Genomic DNA, 19,697 nt, shown 5'->3' on the forward strand with positions numbered 1-19,697 from the left:
AACTGTACAGTGAACCCTAAAGAAGGTATCCTGGCAAGAGTGGAAAATCTTGGGAACATCTTCAAAGAGAAATTTGCTGAAGCAGTTGGACAGGGATGTGCTGAAATTGGCTCACAGGCAACTAATATTTTGATTTCATATTATTCATTTGAATGCTATCAACATTAGCTAATGTGAGACAAAATGTACTTACCAGCCTTTTACTGTGGAGATTGGGAGTGATAAAGTAATATTTTCTCAACCTGGGAAACTGGGCATGTAACTCTGGCAAGGCTCTAAGATGCTATTTGACAAACAATTTAGCATACATAGGAAGGTCTAGAAAGAAAAAAAAAATACACTTAAATATTTTAAAATAACATTTTTTAATGAAGCATAGGAAAATTACCACAAAGTATTTTAATATAGTTGAAATTGTACTTGTATAGTTACCCATTAATCTGCCCTCATGAATAGGATTACTGAACCTTTAAATGGAGCTGGTGGCCTGTTTTCTCATCCAGTCATGAGGCCACTTGTATTTCCCTACAGTGACTTGCATAGCAAGTTCACCCAACTTAGAAGCTCAATATCTTCCAGCTGTCAGCTCTGCTATCTCATCTTGGCAACTTCAGTCAGTCACAGTCCCCAGTAATCCTCGGAGACCACCGTAGCACCACTGGCCAACTTCGCTGGGACAAATCAGATTTTTTTTAAGTGGTCCCAGCATGCAGTTTCTTTCCAAAGGATGAAAGTGTATTTTGGCTTTGTCATTGAAATCTTACACATCTTTTATTTTGACTTGCATTAACTTTGTGTAATGTTCTTGACTTTCTTCATTTTTAGAGATATAAGCTTGGTGTAAGGCTATACTACAGAGTAATGGAATCCATGTTAAAGTCGGTAAGTTTAATGAGGATGCATTACTCTTAATATTTTGCTTCTTTTTGAGCAGTATTTCATAACCTTGTGTTTGTTCATCTATTTCAGGAGGAAGAGCGCCTGTCAGTTCACAATTTTAGGTATATGTTCCTAACTCATAATAGAAAACCATTATTCGTGTGCTAAGACTAGAATTAAAGTCTGCATTTTTTTTCCCCCCCCAGCAAACTTCTGAACAATAATATCTTCCACACATCTCTTCTGGCCTGTGCTGTTGAGGTTGTCATGGCTACATATGGCAGTAAGTTGAATCTAGAAGTGCAAGATACCATTGCTGCTGTTTATTAGTAGTAATAGCTATACAGAATTCATTTCATTAGTAATTATGTATGCACTTTAAATTTAAATATCTGAAACTGACAAGCAGCAGTAAATCAGTAAATACAGAAGGAAAAATTGACAGGAGATCATATCACTTTAGTATTGAATAACTAGCTCTGGTCTTTTTTACTTCAGGGAATGCTTCACAAAGTGATGGCACCAGTACTGAAACAGATTTGTCTTTTCCATGGATTCTCAATGTACTTGATTTAAAAGCCTTTGACTTCTACAAGGTGATTGAAAGCTTTATTAAAGCAGAACCAAGCTTGACAAGAGAGATGATAAAACATCTAGAACGCTGTGAACATCGAATTATGGAATCCCTTGCATGGCAATCAGTAAGTAATGTTTTAAAATAAGTAAAAATGTGTTTGTCCACTTAGTGTGCCTGTATAGAGAAAAATAATTATACCCAACTCCATTAGATTATATATAAAATTGTATTATTTAGAGTTATTAGTAATAAAATAAATCACAAAACCAAAATCATCTTGATTTATACATGTCATAAATGATAAACAGAGGGCCAAATTCTCACTGGTATAAATCAGTTTAGCTTAATTGACTTCAATGAACATATGCTGGTTTACAAATATCTGAGGAGCTGGCTCAGAATATTTTAAATGCACTACTCAAAAACTATACATAATATTTTGGTGCCAATAGAAACAGACAAAAAATAAAAGCATAACATCTATTAATTCCTGTTTTTCTTTCTTGACACTGGTTGCTCCTATTCAGAGCAAGAGTGTTAGTACAGTACTTGGATATTAGTGTTGCTGAATACTGAGTTTCCTTGTCCCCGCACTTGGATCAGTTTAGATTTCTTGGTAGCTCTGTGCTGACCTGATCCTGAGCAAACTGGTCAGTGGTAATAAACTTGTGATATTTGGTACATGTTTCAGGCTTGTAATGAAGAGTCAGCTTAATATGTCAAGGGATGAGGACCACTATGGAGGAGTCTGTTCACTGAAAGTTAATGTCTGATGAACAACTTTGTGTAGCTTGTTTTAAATGAATCATAAACCTGCAGCTCTTTCCTTTACAGTGTTGCAGAATTTGCCCCTTACAATGAATATTATCCTTGGATGTGTAACTGAAGGAGTATAGAGTAGAAGTAGGGAGGTGTTACTTCCACTGTATAAGAAATCAGTGAGAACTGTACTGAAATATTGCATTAAATTCTGATAACACTTTAAAAGGATGTTGAGAAACTGGGAGGGATTCAGAAAAGAGTGAGGCGAATGCTTTGAAGTCTTGAAAACCTGCTTTACAGTGAGAGACTAAAGAAACTTAATTTATTTAAGAGAAAGTTTAAAAGGCGATGACTTAGAGGGCTCTTCAGTCTATTAGACAAAAGCATGACAATGGCTAGAAGCTGAAGTCAGATAAATTCAAATTAGAAATAAGGAGCAGATTTGTAAATGATGGTGATTCGCCATTGGAACAGACTACCAAGGGAAATGTTGGATTCTCCACCTCCTAGTGTCTTCAGATCAAGACTGGATACTTTTCTAGAAGATATGCTTTAACAGACTAGATACCTTTTAGTTTGTGCTAGCAGGGTTTACATGGGGCAGTTAGAGCGCAACGCATTAGAACGATCTACAATCAAATCCCTGCAGTCTGGGCTGCAGTGCCATGTGACAAGCTATGAGTGAAATGTAATGGCCTGTGATGTACAGATGGTCAAACTAGATGATCCACTGGTCAATCCTTTCTGGCGTTAAACTCCTTTGAGTTTTTGAACTTCCAAAGTCTGAAAGATGAAGCTAGATAAATTCAGAGTAGGAGTATGATGCAGGTTTTTAGCAAATTAACAGTTGGAACAATTTATCTAGAGGGATGTTGTGGATTCTCATTTGAAGTCTTTAAATCAAGGTTGGATGTTTTTCTAGAAGATATGCTCTAGCTCAGGGGTAGGCAACCTGTGGCATGCGTGCCGAAGGCGGTAGCGAGCTGATTTTCAGCGGCCCTCTCACTGCCCGGGTCCTGGCCACTGGTCTGGGGGCTCTGCATTTTAATTTAATTTTAAATGAAGCTTTTTAAACATTTTAAAAATCTTATTTACTTTACATATAACAATAGTTTAGTTATATATTATTGACTTATAGAAAGAGACCTTCTGAAAACATTAAAATATATTACTGGCACGCAAAACCTTAAATTAGAGTGAATAAATGAAGACTCGGCACGCCACTTCTGAAAGGTTGCCGACCCCTGCTCTAATTCAACCAGAAGTTACTGCTTTGATACAGGAATCACTTGGTGACATTCTGTGAGCAGTATTATGCAGGAGGTGGTATATTAGTTTAGATGGAATAAAGTGGCTCAAAGAATTAAAGGTGTTAACATGACCCAGTCACTGTCCAACATTAAACTAGTTTTTAACAAGGTTTTGATATACAAAGAGCTCAGCCTGCTTAGTATCATGGCGCAAACACCATTAAAAATCCTTTTAACTTTTTATGAAAGAAAGAACAGTTAAAGCATTATTATTAAATAAGGCTTTCATTTTAACTACATCCCTTGTTCTTTTTCTCTGCATCTGGAGAGAGTTTTGTGAATGAAAAATTATCTTGCTTTGACAGTCTTTTAGATGATATCAAAGATGGTAATAACTGTCCTCTTGAGGAATAGATAAAAAGATAGTTGAGGTGGACTGGAACTACTGCTGTTAAAATCCAAGGTTATTTCAAAGAAGACAAACACAGACACAAAAGGGAAGAGAGAAGAATGGCAAAGACAGAAAATGCAGCTTCTGTCTCTGTTTACTCACTTGCAACCTTGCTGCTAAAAAACACGGGCATGCACATGGTGTTATCAGCCACTCTGAGATCTGGCAAACGTGTACCTGTATTTGGCAGTTCAGGGCATTGCTTTTAGCTGCCTCTTTCTGGTCACAGGTTTACAGCCATGTTGCAAAATATGCAGTCTTGGCTGGCTAAGCCAGACTCTTATTAGACAGAAGGAAAAAAAGAGAAGGATAGGAAAGAGAATAATTAAGGTGAGGAAGAAAGAGAACATACAAAGGGGAGGAGGAGGAGACAGTCTCACATCCAGGTGATATTTGGCATTTAGCCAAAGCTGATGGAGGTGGCGATGTCATCTGGCTTCTTTGCTCTGGTCGGGTCAGGTCAGTACATTTTTCAGGATTAGAATGAAGAAGGTCCAGGGTCCCGGGAGACAGTGGGGATGGCAGCCATGATGATAAAGCTTGTTCTTCTTCGAGTGATTGCTCATATCCATTCCAGTTAGGTGTGCGCGTGCCGCGTGCACGTTCGTCAGAGAAACTTTTACCCTAGCAACCCAGGCGGGTCAGCTGGGCGCCCCCTGGAGTGGCGCCGCTATGGCGCCCAATATATATCCCAGCCGACCCGGCCACCCTTCAGTTCCTTCTTACCGCCCGTGTCGGTCGTTGGAACTGTGGAGCGCGGCTTCGCTGGCCTCCACACTCCCTACCAGCTCATTTCGCTATCGTTGTATATAGTAGTTATAGTTTATTGTTGTATATATATAATTATTAGTCAGTCAGTTATCTAGTGTTATTAGTGTAGTTATTAGTTGTAGTTTGAGGGGATCGGGGACCCCCCCCTCCCCGCACCGGGAGCCGGAGCTCATGCCCGGCTCATCGGGTTTCAAGCAGTGCTCGGCTTGTCACAAGCCCATGCCAGTTGGAGACCCCCATGACTCCTGCTTGAAGTGCCTCGGGGAGTCGCACTTATCGGCCAAGTGCTCAATCTGCAAGTCTTTCAAGCCGAGAACCAAGAAGCAGCGTGACATTAGATTAAGACAGCTCCTTATGGAAGCGGCCCTGACATCTCCGCCCTCGGCATGGAGCACAAGTCAGCTGGTAAGCAAGGGCACCGCCACGGCACCGAGCGCTGCCACCAAGAAGCCGCCACCGAAACCGACTCCGAGCCGCTCCCTCTCCCCGAGGCCGAAGGCGGCGAAGGCGCAGATCATCCCACCACCAGCTGCCTCGCAGTCAGAGCCTGCGCCAAAGACGGATCGCCCGGCACCGATACCTGCTGCGGCACCGTCTAAGCCGGTACCGTTGACTCCGACCCCACGAGGGCCGTCGAGTCCGGCACCTGGCGGCTGCCCAGTGCACACCGTGGTAGAGCCTGCTTCGCCTTCTACCCCGGAGACGTTTGCCGCAGCGAGGGATCTGATCGCGATCACCGAGGCACCGTTGCCCTTACCCCTGGCACCGCCGGTGTGGGTACTACACTCCATGGGCAAACCGACCCTGACCAGACCAGCTTCGGTCAGCGTAGCAGACCAGCACCGCTCCAGATCGCGGTCCCGCGGACGCTCTGCATCGAGGCGTCGCTCATGCTCTCGACGTCGATCTCGGTCCCGGCACTGGTCAGACTCCTGGCACTGATCACTTCGGCACCGGTCAGGCTCCCGGCACCGATCACCTCGGTACCGCTCACGCTCCCGGCACTGGTCAAGCTCCTGGCACCGGTCGACGTCCCGAGCGTCAACCCGGTACTCCCGGTACCGCTCCAGCTCATGGCACCGTGGTGGGCGCCGCTCCTCCAGGAGCAGATCGAGACAGAGGCACTCGGGATCCCGGTCGACCTCCCAGCACCAAACCGGTCGCAGGTCCCGGTCTCGCTCTCAACACCGTCACCAATACCGACACCGGTCACCACTACCCAGAGGTGTAAGGTCTGTCGGTACCTCGGCGCCAACTTTCGCCGCTCCACCTTAGCCATCTAGAGGCACTTCGGCATCCTCCCAGGCGGGTAGCTACTACGAATGGGACCAGGATCCCGAAGTACCGCTGGGAGTGTTCCAGGACCCCCGCCCCCAGGACGCGGGTGCCCAACAGTGGGGTTTTTGGACACCCTGGGCATATCATCAGACCCAGGGTGCCCCCGTGCCCCAGACACGTTCTACCGCCTCAGAGCATCGGGTGCCAGAGGCCACTGTTTCCCGCTCCCCCGTGGTTGAGTCGGATAAACAGCCGCCACCAGACTCCCTGGGTCAACTCGAGCAGGAACCAGTCCAGGAGCAGGAGACCGCACAGGATGCCCTCATCCCCGGAGTATCCTCCTCCTCCTCCTCGCCAGATGAGGCCGTGGCTGGGTCTTCAGTGTCAGGACCCCCCACCGATAGACCTCAGAGCCCACCAGGACCTCCTCCGTAGAGTGGCCCTTAATATCAACCTACCTGTAGAGGAGGTCCCAGAGGTTGAGGACCCGGTAGTGAGCATCCTCTCGGCTGATGCACCTACCCGGGTAGCCCTCCCATTCATAAAGACTATCCAGTCTACCGCCAATAACCTGTGGCAGTCACCAGCCTCCATCCCGCCGACAGCTAAGGGAGTGGAAAGGAAGTACATGGTACCCTCTCGGGGGTACGAGTACCTATATGTCCACCCTCCTCCTTCCTCCCTAGTTGTCCAGTCTGTCAACGAAAGGGAACGGCACGGCCAACAGGCTCCGACCCCCAAGGCCAAGGAAGCTAGGTGAATGGACCTCATGGGGCGCAAGGTGTATTCAGCTGGGGCCTTGCAACTCCGTGTGGCCAACCAACAGGCCCTACTGGGCCGTTATAACTATAATATATGGGCGGAGGTGGGTAAGTTCTCCGAACTTCTACCCCGGGACTCACGCCCGGAATTTAATGCGTTCCTGGAGGAGGGTAAGAAGGTGGCCAGGACCTCTCTCCAGGCCTCCCTCGACGCGGCTGACTCAGCAGCCAGAACCCTGGCCTCGGGAATAACCATGAGGCGCATTTCATGGCTTCAGGCCTCCACACTACCTCCGGAACTCCAATATACCATCCAGGACTTACCCTTTGACGGGAAAGGGTTGTTCTCGGACAAGACGGACTCCAAATTGCAAAACCTGAAGGACAATCGAGTCATCATACGCTCGCTGGGGATGCATACACCTTCTACCCAGCGTAGACCCTTCAGGCCCCAAGCATGATGCCCATACTTCCCACCTCGTCAGAGGCAGGACCTCAGTAGACGGCGTGGCCGGGGGGGGGCCGCAGATGCCAATCCGGCTCCTAGGGAGGCCAAAGCCAAGGGCCCTCCAAGGCACCACCGGGCTCCAAGTCCGGCTTTTGAAGGTGCGCCCGGGGACGGCGTACCAGACGCAAGACAGGATCCTTCCCCTACCTTCTCCAACCGCCTCTCCCACTTCCTCCCGGCGTGGTCCCGGTTAACTTCAGACCGTTGGGTGCTACGCACAGTGAAGCACGGATACCACCTGCAATTTGCTTCCTCACCCTCCTCCTGCCCCCCTTTCCGGTCCCTCTTCAGGGACCCCTCTCACGAGCAAACCCTTCTGCAGGAGGTTCGTTCTCTCCTCGCAGCGGGAGCTATAGAAGAGGTACCTCTAGGCGAGAGAGGCAAGGGGTTCTACTCCCGATATTTTCTGATCCCCAAGTCCAAGGGAGGTCTCAGACCCATCCTAGACCTGCGGGGCCTCAACAAATGGATGCTCAAGTTGAAGTTCCGCATGATCTCCCTGGGAAGACTGGTATGCCGCCCTCAACATGAAGGACGCATACTTCCATATCGCCATCTTTCCACCGCACAGGAAGTACCTTCGCTTCACGGTCAGACATCAGCACTTCCAGTTCGCAGTCCTACCCTTCGGCCTCTCCACGGCCCCGAGGGTGTTTACCAAGTGCATGGCCATTGTGGCCGCCCACCTCCGTCGGCGGAAAATCCACGTCTTTCCGTACCTCGACGACTGGCTCCTAAAGGGGTCCTCCCAGTCGCAGGTGCGGCGACATGTCGAGGCCGTTACGGACCTCTTCTCCCAGCTAGGCCTGCTTCTGAATGCCGAGAAATCCAGCCTGGTCCCCACACAGAGGTTGGACTTCATAGGCCGCGACCCTGGACTCTACTCAAGCCAGGGCTTACTTACCTCAGCCCCGCTTCCAGACTATCGTCTTGATCATACGGAGCTTGCAGGCCTCCCCAATCACCTCGGCTCGCACCTGCCTCACACTACTAGGGCATATGGCCGCATGTACTTACGTGACGAAGTACGCCAGGCTCCCAATGAGGCCTTTCCAAACGTGGCTTCATTCCGTATTCCGCCCGGGCAGGGACTACCTAGATGTATTGGTGACGGTCCCCCCCGACCCTCTCCGCTCCCTCGACTGGTGCTGACCCCATTCCTAGTATGCGCGGGGATGCCGTTCCATCCACAGCAACCGTTGATGACTCTAACAACCGATGCATCATCCCTGGGGTGGGGGGCCCACCTAGGGCACCTGCGTACCCAGGGCCTCTGGTCGTCCCAAGAGCTGTCACTCCACATAAATGTCCGGGAGTTGAGGGCAGTCCGCCTCGCCTGCCAGGCGTTTCAATGACGCCTACACGGCCGTTGTGTTTCCATACTCACGGACAACACAACGGCCATGTACTATATCAATAAACAGGGGGGAACCCGTTCGTCTCCCCTATGTCAGGAAGCCATTCGACTCTGGGACTTCTGCATAGCCCAGTCGATAGATCTGGTGGCATCCTTCCTCCCAGGGGTCAAGAACACACTGGCGGACAGACTCAGCCGATCCTTCCTATGCCACGAATGGTCGATCAGACCGGATGTCATCCATTCCATCTTCCATAGGTGGGGATTTCCCCGCATAGACCTCTTCGCGACCAAGTCCAACAGGAAGTGCCAGGAATTTTGCTCCTTTCAGGGTCTCTCTCCCGGGTCGATCACGGACGCATTCCTCCTGCCATGGACCCACCACCTCCTGTATGCCTTCCCTCCGTTCCCTCTGGTGCACAAAGTCCTGTTGAAGCTACGCAGGGACAAAGCGCATCTAATCCTGATCGCACCTGCGTGGCCCAGACAGCACTGGTTCACCGCCTTGCTGGACCTGTCTGTGGACCCTCCAATCCCCCTTCCTCTCCACCCAGACCTGATTACGCAGGATCACGGCAGGCTCTGTCACCGGGACCTACGAGCCCTGCACCTCACGGTGTGGATCCTGCGTGGCTGAACGCGGCGGAGCTCAGCTGCTCCGCACCGGTCCAGCATATCCTCCTTAACAGCAGGAAGCCTTCCACTCGCTCAACGTACAGGGCAAGTGGAAGCGCTTCTCTTGCTGGTGCGCTTGTCAGGGGGTGAACCCTACGCAGGCCCCGATTCCCATGGTCCTAGACTACCTCTGGTACCTTAAGCAGCAGGGTCTGGCGACATCCTCCTTAAAGGTGCACTTCGCGGCCATATCCGCCTTTCAATCAGGAGAGGGTGGCCGCTCCGTATTCTCCCACCCCTTAGTCGCCAGATTTGTTAAAGGCCTGGAGCGTCTCTACCCCCCCCGCACGCCGCCCTGCTCCTATCTGGGACCTTAACTTGGTCCTGAACAGGCTCACGCTCCCGCCATTTGAGCCACTGGCGACTTGCTCGCTCACGTACCTGTCATGGAAGACGGCCTTCTTGGTGGTCATTACATCGGCCAGACGGGTCTCCGAGCTGAGAGCTCTCACAGTGGATCCACCCTACACCGTCTTCCATAAGGACAAAGTGCACCTGCGACCCCACCCGCCGTTCCTCCCTAAGGTTGTGTCTGCCTTCCATACCAACCAGGACATCTTCCTCCCCGTCTTCTTCCCGAAGCCACACTCTTCTTGGAGAGAACAGCAGCTACACTCCTTAGATGTACGCAGAGCGCTCGCTTTCTACGTGGAGCAAACAAAGCCATTCTGGAAGTCCCCTCAGCTGTTTGTGGCGGTCGCAGAACGGATGAGGGGTCAACCAATCTCCTCTCAGAGGATTTCCTCCTGGGTGACTGCATGCATTCGCGCATGCTATGACCTAGCTCGTGTCCCCTCTAGCCACCTCACGCACATTCCACGAGAGCTCAGGCGTCGTCGGCAGCCTTCCTGGCGCACGTGCCTATCCAGGAGATATGCTGTGCAGCGACCTGGTCATCGGTCCACACATTCACCACACACTATGCGCTAGTCAGACAATCAAGAGATGATGCGGCCTTTGGCGTAGCAGTTCTAAATACCGCCACATCTCACTCCGACCCCAACGCCTAGGTAAGGCTTGGGAATCACCTAACTGGAATGGATATGAGCAATCACTCGAAGAAGAAAAGACGGTTACTCACCTTTGTAACTGTTGTTCTTCGAGATGTGTTGCTCATATCCATTCCAAACCCACCCTCCTTCCCCACTGTCGGAGTAACCGGCAAGAAGGAACTGAAGGGTGGCCGGGTCGGCTGGGATATATATTGGGCACCATAGTGGCGCCACTCCAGAGGGCGCCCAGCCGACCCGCCTGGGTTGGTAGGGTAAAAGTTTCTCCGACGAACGTGCACGCGGCGCGCGCACACCTAACTGGAATGGATATGAGCAACACATCTCGAAGAACAACAGTTACAAAGGTGAGTAACCGTCTTTTCCCTCCCCTTCTTTTAGTTAACTGGCGTAGTGGTGGCCTCTGTCCATTCATCCATATTTTCCTATCAAAGTTTGTCTGTCTGTCTCTCTCTTTTATGGACCCAACAGGGAGTTATGGGCAGGTTATTCCATCCTCTTATTATTTTGTGCATTAATAGGCCTAATTTCCAACACTAGTTTTGGTTCTTTGTTTTTTTTGGTTTTAAACTGTCTTGTTTACCAGGCATACTCTTAACACAGTCCTTGAATTACATTAATTAACCCTTTTGTTTGTACCAATTTAGTCTTTTTCTTTGCACCTTTTCCCATTGGCATTTGTTGTTGTAGGTTGTGACATTTTATGAACTTTTATTCGCTTTTTACAGTTGAGCTCACAATTAGGGTAAATTGTAGACCCAGTTATGACAGCAGACCTTAAAGTGAGTAATCTATGAACCTTGTATATTTTAAAGAAAAAAAAAAGACATGTCAGTTGAGATGAGGAACAAAGAAATGGCTGACCTTTGAAGATGCTATTTGGGGCTGAGGTTACCGAACACTGAGAAGAGTAGTAATTTCATTAGTTATGTGGTAAAGATAGAAAATTCAGAAGTGCTGATCATTGGCTTAACTGTTTACATTGGAGATGATTACTATTAACTTCAATTGTAGCAAAGATAGGCAAGTATTGAGATACCACACTTCCTTTTGTAATGAAAACTTTAGATCCAGTAGTTTACATTTTATACAATACCAACCCGTGTTGTCAATTTTATAGCAAATCCAAATCATTGTCTTCCATTTTGTGTAATTTTTCCTTTAACTCTCTCAAATTTGTCTCTTGCCCCAAACTGACTAGAGTAGTCCAGGTGCAATTGCAGTGTCTGGAAAAGAGAACACTAGTCCACAATGCTGTACATACAAATCTGAATTTAGTTGCAATATGCTAAAATTGAGTATGCAGCAAGTGTATATTCTAACTATATATAGTACCTTGACAGTTCTGTTCTTCATAGGGATGTAAATATAGTTTAAAAAGTTAACCTTTTAAATGATTAAAATTATATTGTTTAAATGGCTAACTGATTAAAGGGAGAGGGGCTGGGGTTGCTCTGGCTGGGCGAGGTGGGGGCCGGGGCCTGGTGGGCCCAGTGGGGCCAGGGCTGGCCGGTGGGAGTTAACTGTTAAGGTTGGTTAACCTGTAAGCCTAATGTTCACAAGTTAACCCAGTAGTGGGCAGGGTAGTCCGCTGGCTGGCTGCCAGACAGCTTGTTTATATTTGCACAGCCCCCCACAGCTTGCAGGGGGCGTGGTTCACTGTTCCTGGCCTAGCAGCCAGACCTGCTGGCCACTTCTGAGACACAAACTGTTTGAAGATAATTTTGGAAACCATTGTTATGGCTTCTTAACTCCTTATTAAGACAAAGGGATCACTGATATGCCCCATGATACTCTTTTTCTAAGATTTGTTCATGCTACACTTCACTGACATATTTTTGATGTATGTATAGACTGATTTCAATCTGATAAATGTGTTCAGATTGAATGGCATGAAGATTTAATTTTAATTTGTATTTAGATTTGATCTAAGAAATACACCTATCCAAGAATCTAGGAGCCCTAACGTGATTACATTAAATCTCAACGGCATTGAAATCAGTTCCATAGGAACCTGGCTGGCCAGCTGGGCCCTGTTCCCTTCTTCACCTCAGAAGCACACTTAGTATTCTTCAGAGACCCTTTCAATTGCATCTTTTGCATTGTGCCTGGAAAATCACCAAATTTGGGCTATTTCAGATCCAGGGTAGGGGAATAAGTTCCAGAGTCTCAGAGCCCTGGCAAAGAGCATCCTGCCTGCTGCCCCCTTTCTGGTAATGAGGGGGATCTAGTTTGAGTGCCTCTGCTTACCACAGCTGTGGCAGTATGGCACTCAGAGAGGCATTCTTACCACACCGTTAAACGCTTGAAAGTTTGATAAAACCTACATGTGATCTGGCATAAAAATTACATGTATTTCTATTTTTCTCACTTCCTAATAACTGAAAATGCATTTCCTTCTGGATACAAGGGTTACCAGGTGATTTAGAGCAAGGGTTACTTTGAGTGATTCTACAGAAAGAAACCGAAGGCACTTGGATTCTCTGCAGGTATGTGCAAGCACACACAGTAGCATTTCCTGTCTCTTAACCTGCACTTTGTGCCTGCTTACTTAGTGCTTATGATCAGACAGGTTATTGAAATCTGCATGATTCCTGTTTACAGGAACCCTACAGAGTAGGGTGATCTAAACCACTTTCAGCAGATTTTTAATCCATCTGACATGACAGAACTTTTTTGGGGAGAGAAAGCGGGTAGTTTGTGGATAGCTTGTGACTAATTCTGTATAGTGTTTAATTACTAACTTCTTTTAAATATGTTGTGTTTTTATTTTGACACTTGCTATTCTGATTGATTTAAGAAAGTTTAAAAAAAAAGTTGTATTTTGACAAGTGTCATGAGTAAGGCTACGATTTAATCATGGGTATTTTTAGTAGAAGTCATGAACAGGTCTCATGGTCAATAAATAAAAATTCATGGCCCTTGACCTGTCCATGACTTGTATTATAAATACACCCTGACTAAATCTTAGCTTGGGGCTCGCTACCTAAAGAGGGGTTCTGGGTGTGTGTGTGTGTGCGCGTGCGCGTGCCCCTGGGACCGCTGCCAAGGGCCGACGACCTGCGGCTACTCCTGCTGCCCCCAGGACTGCTGCTTAGCCGATCTGAGGAGCCAGTCATGCTGGCTGCTGCTTGGGCAGTCGCCGATCCCGGGAGCCAACTGCACCGGTCACTGCTTGGGCAGTCCGTGGGCCCAGCTGCGTAGGGCTGCCTGAGCAGCGGCCAGTGCGGCTGGCTCTGGGGCTGCCTGAGCAGCGGCCGGCTGTGGAGCTGCTCCAGCAGTGGCCAGTGTGTCTGTCGAGACCAGCTGCTTGGGTGGCCCTGGGGTCAGCCACATTGGCTGCTGCAGATGTCACAGAGGTTAGAATGGAAATACTTATATATAATCTTAATTGTAGTGTAGTGATTGCATCCACTCCTGCTATCAGATAATTCATTGAAAGGAATGTTTTTAACAATTAAAAATAGTATAACTGTATGTAAAGCTTAGTTACAATCATCATGTTTCCAGAAATCGGTCTTTAGTACTTAGTTGTTAAATATATTGCTAATATTCAAAATCCAGGCTGTGGAAACAGGCTGTCAAGTTCAAGTGAAACCGCATTGTTTCCCCAGGAAGTTTGACATGTATTAAGCCAAAGGTGTTAAGCTTTGTCTAGAATTGTTCACATGCCAAAAACAAAATTGAGGAAAGCCTTCCAAACTGAAAAATTGCCTGCTCATGAAAATGAATCATTAGGGTCCTGATTCAACAAGGTACTTAAGCAAGTTCCTAACTTCAAGCATGTGAGTAGACCCACTGGCCTCAGTGGGGCCAGACAGAGGGTTAAAGTTAAGTACTTTGTGAACTGGAGTCTAAGGGGCAGATTGTAAATCTCTTGTTCACAATGGAATTACTCATGTAACTGTTCACGATTGTGAATAAGGGGTACATGATGTGGGACTTAACGCTTTGATACCGGTCACATTGAGCCTGATCCAACTCCCGGAGAAATCAGCACAGTGCCCCAGGACAGGTAGGGACTAGTCTGCCTTAGCTCCGCAGCACTGCTGACCGGACCTTTAACAGCCCAGTAGGCAGTGCTGGCCGAAGCCACCAGGGTCCCTTTTCTACTAGGTGTTCCGGTCGAAAACCGGACACCTGGTCATCCTATTCTTGGGGCACAGCAATCCTCCCACACAATATTGATTGCAGAATCAGACTTTAGTTACTTTGAGTCCAACTGTGCAGGCCTCCAAGAGAGGAAAAAACTAATGTTAAACACCTCCTAAAAATGACCTAATACAGCTTTTTTTTTCCATGTTCCAAATTTCAAGTCTGATATGTTGGGCTTTTCAAGGGCTAGGAAGTGAGTGGTGGGTTCCATTGGGAACTTGGGAGTCTCCTCTTTCTAGTACTGTAAAGCTCCTATTTCTGATTTTGTAGGGCAACAGAATTTAAAGCTATGGCATTTTTAGATACCGAAAACTTGTCACAAGCTTAAATCTAAATCTTGCTTGTCCTGGGCTCTGAGCAAGTGTAATTTGTGGGGCGAAGGAAACATTTCTGTATCATACGGATTTAAAATAAGAAATGGGTTCAAAGTTGTTGAGGTGTTTAAATATTTCAGTAGTAGTGGGGAAACTGATTTGTGATCAAGGGTAGGTAATGAGGTCAAAGGTGAGTGATAAATATCACGCTCCTGTGCAGTTCATTACCTGGGTAGCGCCTCCACACAAGAGTCCTGTGTATGTATACAGATTTCAGAGTGATAGCCATGTTAGTCTGTATCAGCCAAAACAACGAGGAGCCCTTGTGGCTATAATATATATACTGCTTACTATATTTTTCACTCCATGCATCTGATGAAGTGAGTTTTAGCCCACGAAAGCTTATGCCCAAATAAATTTGTTAGTCTCTAAGGTGCCAAAAGGACTCCTAGTTGTTTTTGCTGTGTATGTATGAGATAGATAAATTATGCACATCACTAGAAGGTCTCTTCAGAAAGGGTGGATAACGTGAAAGATCTAGTTCAGACCTGTAAATATTTTTTAAGTTTTAAATACTTTGCAAAAGCAGTACAAAGCCATTTGACTTGTGGTTTGTCATAAAGAGCACACCATGTTAAATGCTAGGTTACTCTTAATTTTAACAAACCACTTGATTTGCCTTTTGATTCCACATCAGCCACACAGGAAATAGTTCGATTTCCTTACTCTCATCTTAAAGACTCTCTTAAACAAAATGTATGAAGTGTTAGAATGTACTGATTATTCAGAACTTGGTGTGGTGGAAAATTTGAGCCAACCATCATTATTAAATCATTATGCATGTGTAGCTACCATAAATGTTAATGGAAGTTTCACAGGGGGCATTACATGATGGAGGAATAGATTCCATGAACTAGAGAGAAGGACATTAGGGAGTACTGATGTTGGTTTACATAAGCATTCTTTTCTTTAAGTTTACCTATTTCATTCATAATCCTTTAAGCTGTGCATTAGCTAACCTCAGTAACCACATGGGTTTTATTACTGTTACCTTGGTCCTTTCCCTCCACTGAAGTCGGTGGAGTTTCACTAGTGTAAAACTGGTGTAAGGATAATTGAGCACAAGTGTGACCATGCTTTTCTGGAAGTCAGTGTAATGGCTAGCAAGAAAGCAATCTTCTCTTAAACACCTCTTCATACTGGTTAATTTTTTTTTTAATCCATAGAAAATGGAATCTCGGGACACTGAAATATTTCTTTGTGCTAAAAGCAAAAATTTCTTTATTAGCGGTACAATGTACTCTGCTACTATGAAAGAAACTTGAGTGAAAGTAAACTATTACAGATTAGGTTTTAAAAATAATAGAAAAAGTTTTTTACAAATCCTTACATCATCTTTTATATTCGGTAATTTGGAGTGAAACTCTGCTTAGTTTCTACTTCACTGAATGGCCAAACCTAGTCAGTAGTTGGCTTTCTTTAGCTATTTATAGTAAATAGTCTTACTTTATCCTGGCTTTTCTTTTTGGTTCAGGCTTTTTACTCATCCCATTGTCTACTTTTGAAAATTGATTCATAAGGGTCAATTTCAAAGAGGAGTCTGGTAAAATTTATTTTTTGGTGACAAACTGGGTACAGAATAACTAAATAGCTTCATTGTCTGAAGTTAGTTAACTTCCCGAGATGCACAATTAAAGGCATCTTGCAGAATTTTACAGAGGGAAAAATATGAAGTGTGTATCTGATCTCTCTCATATTTTTCATGCAGTGTAAAAATGTTTAAATTAGAGTTTTGTTTCTATCTTATTGGGAGATAATATATATATCCTGTTATACACCAGTCTCATGATTAGTCCTAGTAAAAGTGTTTATCACTTTCACAGTTATCTAATTTAGCCATCTGTACTTAGGAAGGACATGTAGGTCATCTCCTGTTTGAACATCAGAGGGTTGTCTGCCAGAAGAGAGGAGTGAAAAGCTTGCAGGGTTGCTTTCAGAACTAAGTTTTGAAAAGGTGTCCTGCTCTACATTTGATTCATTCATGATGAGAATATTTTCCCTCCTCTGTGTTATATCCTTACCAAAGTGCTAAAGGATACCCTTGTTTTACTTACTTGAAACCCCTCCTATGTTGAGACCAGGATCCTTCTAGATGCAAACTGTTTGGAAATAATTTTGGAAACCATTAATGTGGCTTCTTAATTCCTTATTAAGACAATGGGATCACTGATGTGGCCCACAATACTCTTTTTATAAGGTTTGTTCGTGCTACATCAAAAATGCCAGTGAAGTGTATGTATAGACTGATTTCAATTTGATAAATGTGTTCAGACTGAATGGCATGAAGATCTAATTTTAATTTTTTATTTTGATTTAAACTAAGAAATACACCTATCCAAGATTCTAGGAGTCCTAACATAAAATTAAATTAAATCTCAACAGCATTAAAATCAGCTCTATAGGAACCTGGCTGGCCAGCTGGGCCCTGTTCCCTTCTTCATCTCGGAAGCACACTCTTAGCATTCTTCAGAGACCCTTTCAAATGCATCTTTTGCATTGTACCTGGAAAATCACCAAATTTGGGCTATTTCAGATCCAGGGTAGGGGAGTAAGTTCCAGAGTCTCAGAGCCCTGGCAAAGAGCATCCTGTCTGCTGCCCCCTTTCTGGTAATGAGGGGGATCTAGTTTGAGTGCCTCTGCTTACCACAGCTGTGGCAGTATGGCACTCAGAGAGGCATTCTTACCACACTGTTAAACGCTTGAAAGTTTGATAAAACCCGTATTTGAGCTGGCATAAAAATTACATGTATTTCTTTTTTTCTCACTTCCTAATAACTGAAAATGTATTTCCTTCTGGATACAAGGGTTACCAGGTGATTTAGAGCAAGGGTTACTTTGAGTGAGTGATTCTACAAAAAAGCTACGTCTACACTACAGCATAAAATCAAAATTACTAAAACCGGTTTTATAAAACCGATATTATAAAATCGATTTTATGCGTCCACACTAGGGCACATTAAATCGGTGGTGTGCGTCCATGGTCCTAGGCTACCATTGATTTCCGGAGCGGTGCACTCTGGGTAGCTACATTAAAGGAATGAGACCAATAACTTTGATTTCCGTCCACACTAACCCTAAATCGATATAGTAATATCGATTTTAGGGTTACTCCTCTCGTTGGGGAGGAGTAGAGAAATCGATTTTAAGAGCCCTTAAAATCGATTTAAAGTGCCTTGTAGTGTGAACGGGTACAGAGTTAAATTGATTTAACGCTGTTTAAATCGATTTAACTGTGTAGTGTGGACCAGGCCAAAGAAACTGAAGGCACTGGGATTCTCTGCAGGTATGCGCAAGCACACACAGTAGCATTTCCTGTCTCTTAACCTGCACTTTGTGCCTGCTTACTTAGTGCTTATGATCAGATAGGTTATTGAAATCTGCGTGATTTATTTGCTACAGAATAGGGTTTCTGTAAATGCTAGTGCTCTGCTTGAGTACAGCAGGAGACGAGCGTGGCATGCACATGTGATCTAAACCACTTTCATCAGATTTTTAATCCATCTGACATGACAGACCTTTTTTGGGGGGAGAGAGTGGATAGTTTGTGGATCGCTTGTGACTAAAGGAAGTCAGTAATTAAACACTGTACAGAATTAAATATGTTGCTTTTTAGTTTGACACTCTACCCTGATTTATTTAGGAATGTGAAAAATTGTTGTATTTTGACAAGTGTCATGAGTAAGGCTACGATTTAATCATGGGTATTTAAGTCATGGACAGGTCTCACGGTCAGTAAACAAAAATTCATGGCCCTTGACCTGTCCATGACTTGTACTGTAAATACCCCCTGACTAAATCTTAGTTGGGGGCTCGCTGCCTTAGGAAGGGTTTGGGGAGCACCCTGGGACCGCTGCCGGAGGCCAGTGAGCTACAGCAGCTCTCGCCACCCCCCCGGGACTGCTGCTTAGCCAATCCTGGGAACCAGGCACACTGGCAGCTGGTTGGGCAGTCCCCAGCCCATCTGTGTGGGGTTGTCTGAGCAGCGGTTGGTGCAGCTGGCCCTGGGGCCACCTTGGCAGCTGTCTGTAGAGCCACTCCAGCAGAGGCCAGTGTGGCTGTCTGGACCAGCTGCTTGGGTGGCCTTGGGGTCAGCCACACTGGCTGCTGCAGATGTCACGGTGGTTGCGGAAAGTCACGGAATCCATGATTTCTGAGACAGACACGGAGCCCTAGTCAAGAGTAAGGTAAAATGTCCATAAGATAGAGTTGGTTTACTAGAATATTGTTCTTATGGGGATGAGTACCCTTACCAGGTCTCTAACTTCTTTCATGCAGCTATGCCTAGAACCCCTTATGCAATGTCTTCTCTTCTCCTCCTTCAAATCTCACGCTTCTTTCCATAACTTCTGATTAACATATAGTGATTGCAGTCTGTGTGTATACCAGATATTCCATTAAAGCCATTTAATTGAAGTGTATTCCTCTTTTTACACAGCATACTACAGATTAATGTACTAGTGAATATTTGCTGGCACATTACATGTATATTTAGCTGTCTTAAAACTAGTTTAGTAGTTAACTGCCGCACCCTTTAAAAGAAGGCTGTACTGTGGGTAAAATGTAATTGCATAGTAAATTGCTGCTGAATACATTATTAAAATACCCCGAGAGAAAAGGATTTCTTCACTGAGCATAGACTTGACCAGTATGTCAGTGAAACCAATTTAAGCACAGACGCGTATATCAATATTTTTGGATTATAGGAAGGTTGAAGTAAAAAAACTATATGAAATAGTATGTAATTTTAAAGACCATGGTAATGCATGAGGGAGCAGACTTAAAGTTGTTTTTGCAATCTTAACATTATTGCTTTCAGACTTTACTATGTGCTAAGTATACAACTGAAACATTCTCAATATTGTTTTTCTTAAACTAGGATGGGGTGGTAG

The 19,697-nt window shown here is 45.5% G+C and overlaps 1 protein-coding gene across 3 annotated transcripts in view; it reads left to right on the forward strand.

The window, feature by feature from the left end:
• The window catches only part of RB1 (RB transcriptional corepressor 1), a 192,254-nt gene that overhangs the window by 72,792 nt on the left and 99,765 nt on the right, over positions 1-19,697 (forward strand). For all 3 annotated transcript variants that reach the window (XM_050948086.1, XM_050948066.1, XM_050948075.1), the window contains exons 13-17: positions 1-117; positions 826-882; positions 970-1,001; positions 1,086-1,162; positions 1,378-1,580. In XM_050948086.1, the coding sequence (XP_050804043.1) occupies positions 1-117; positions 826-882; positions 970-1,001; positions 1,086-1,162; positions 1,378-1,580 (486 nt within the window). The remainder of the gene's footprint in view (positions 118-825; positions 883-969; positions 1,002-1,085; positions 1,163-1,377; positions 1,581-19,697) is intronic.

Source organism: Gopherus flavomarginatus, chromosome 1, assembly GCF_025201925.1.
Source record: "Gopherus flavomarginatus isolate rGopFla2 chromosome 1, rGopFla2.mat.asm, whole genome shotgun sequence".
Taxonomy (NCBI): Eukaryota; Metazoa; Chordata; order Testudines; family Testudinidae; genus Gopherus; species Gopherus flavomarginatus.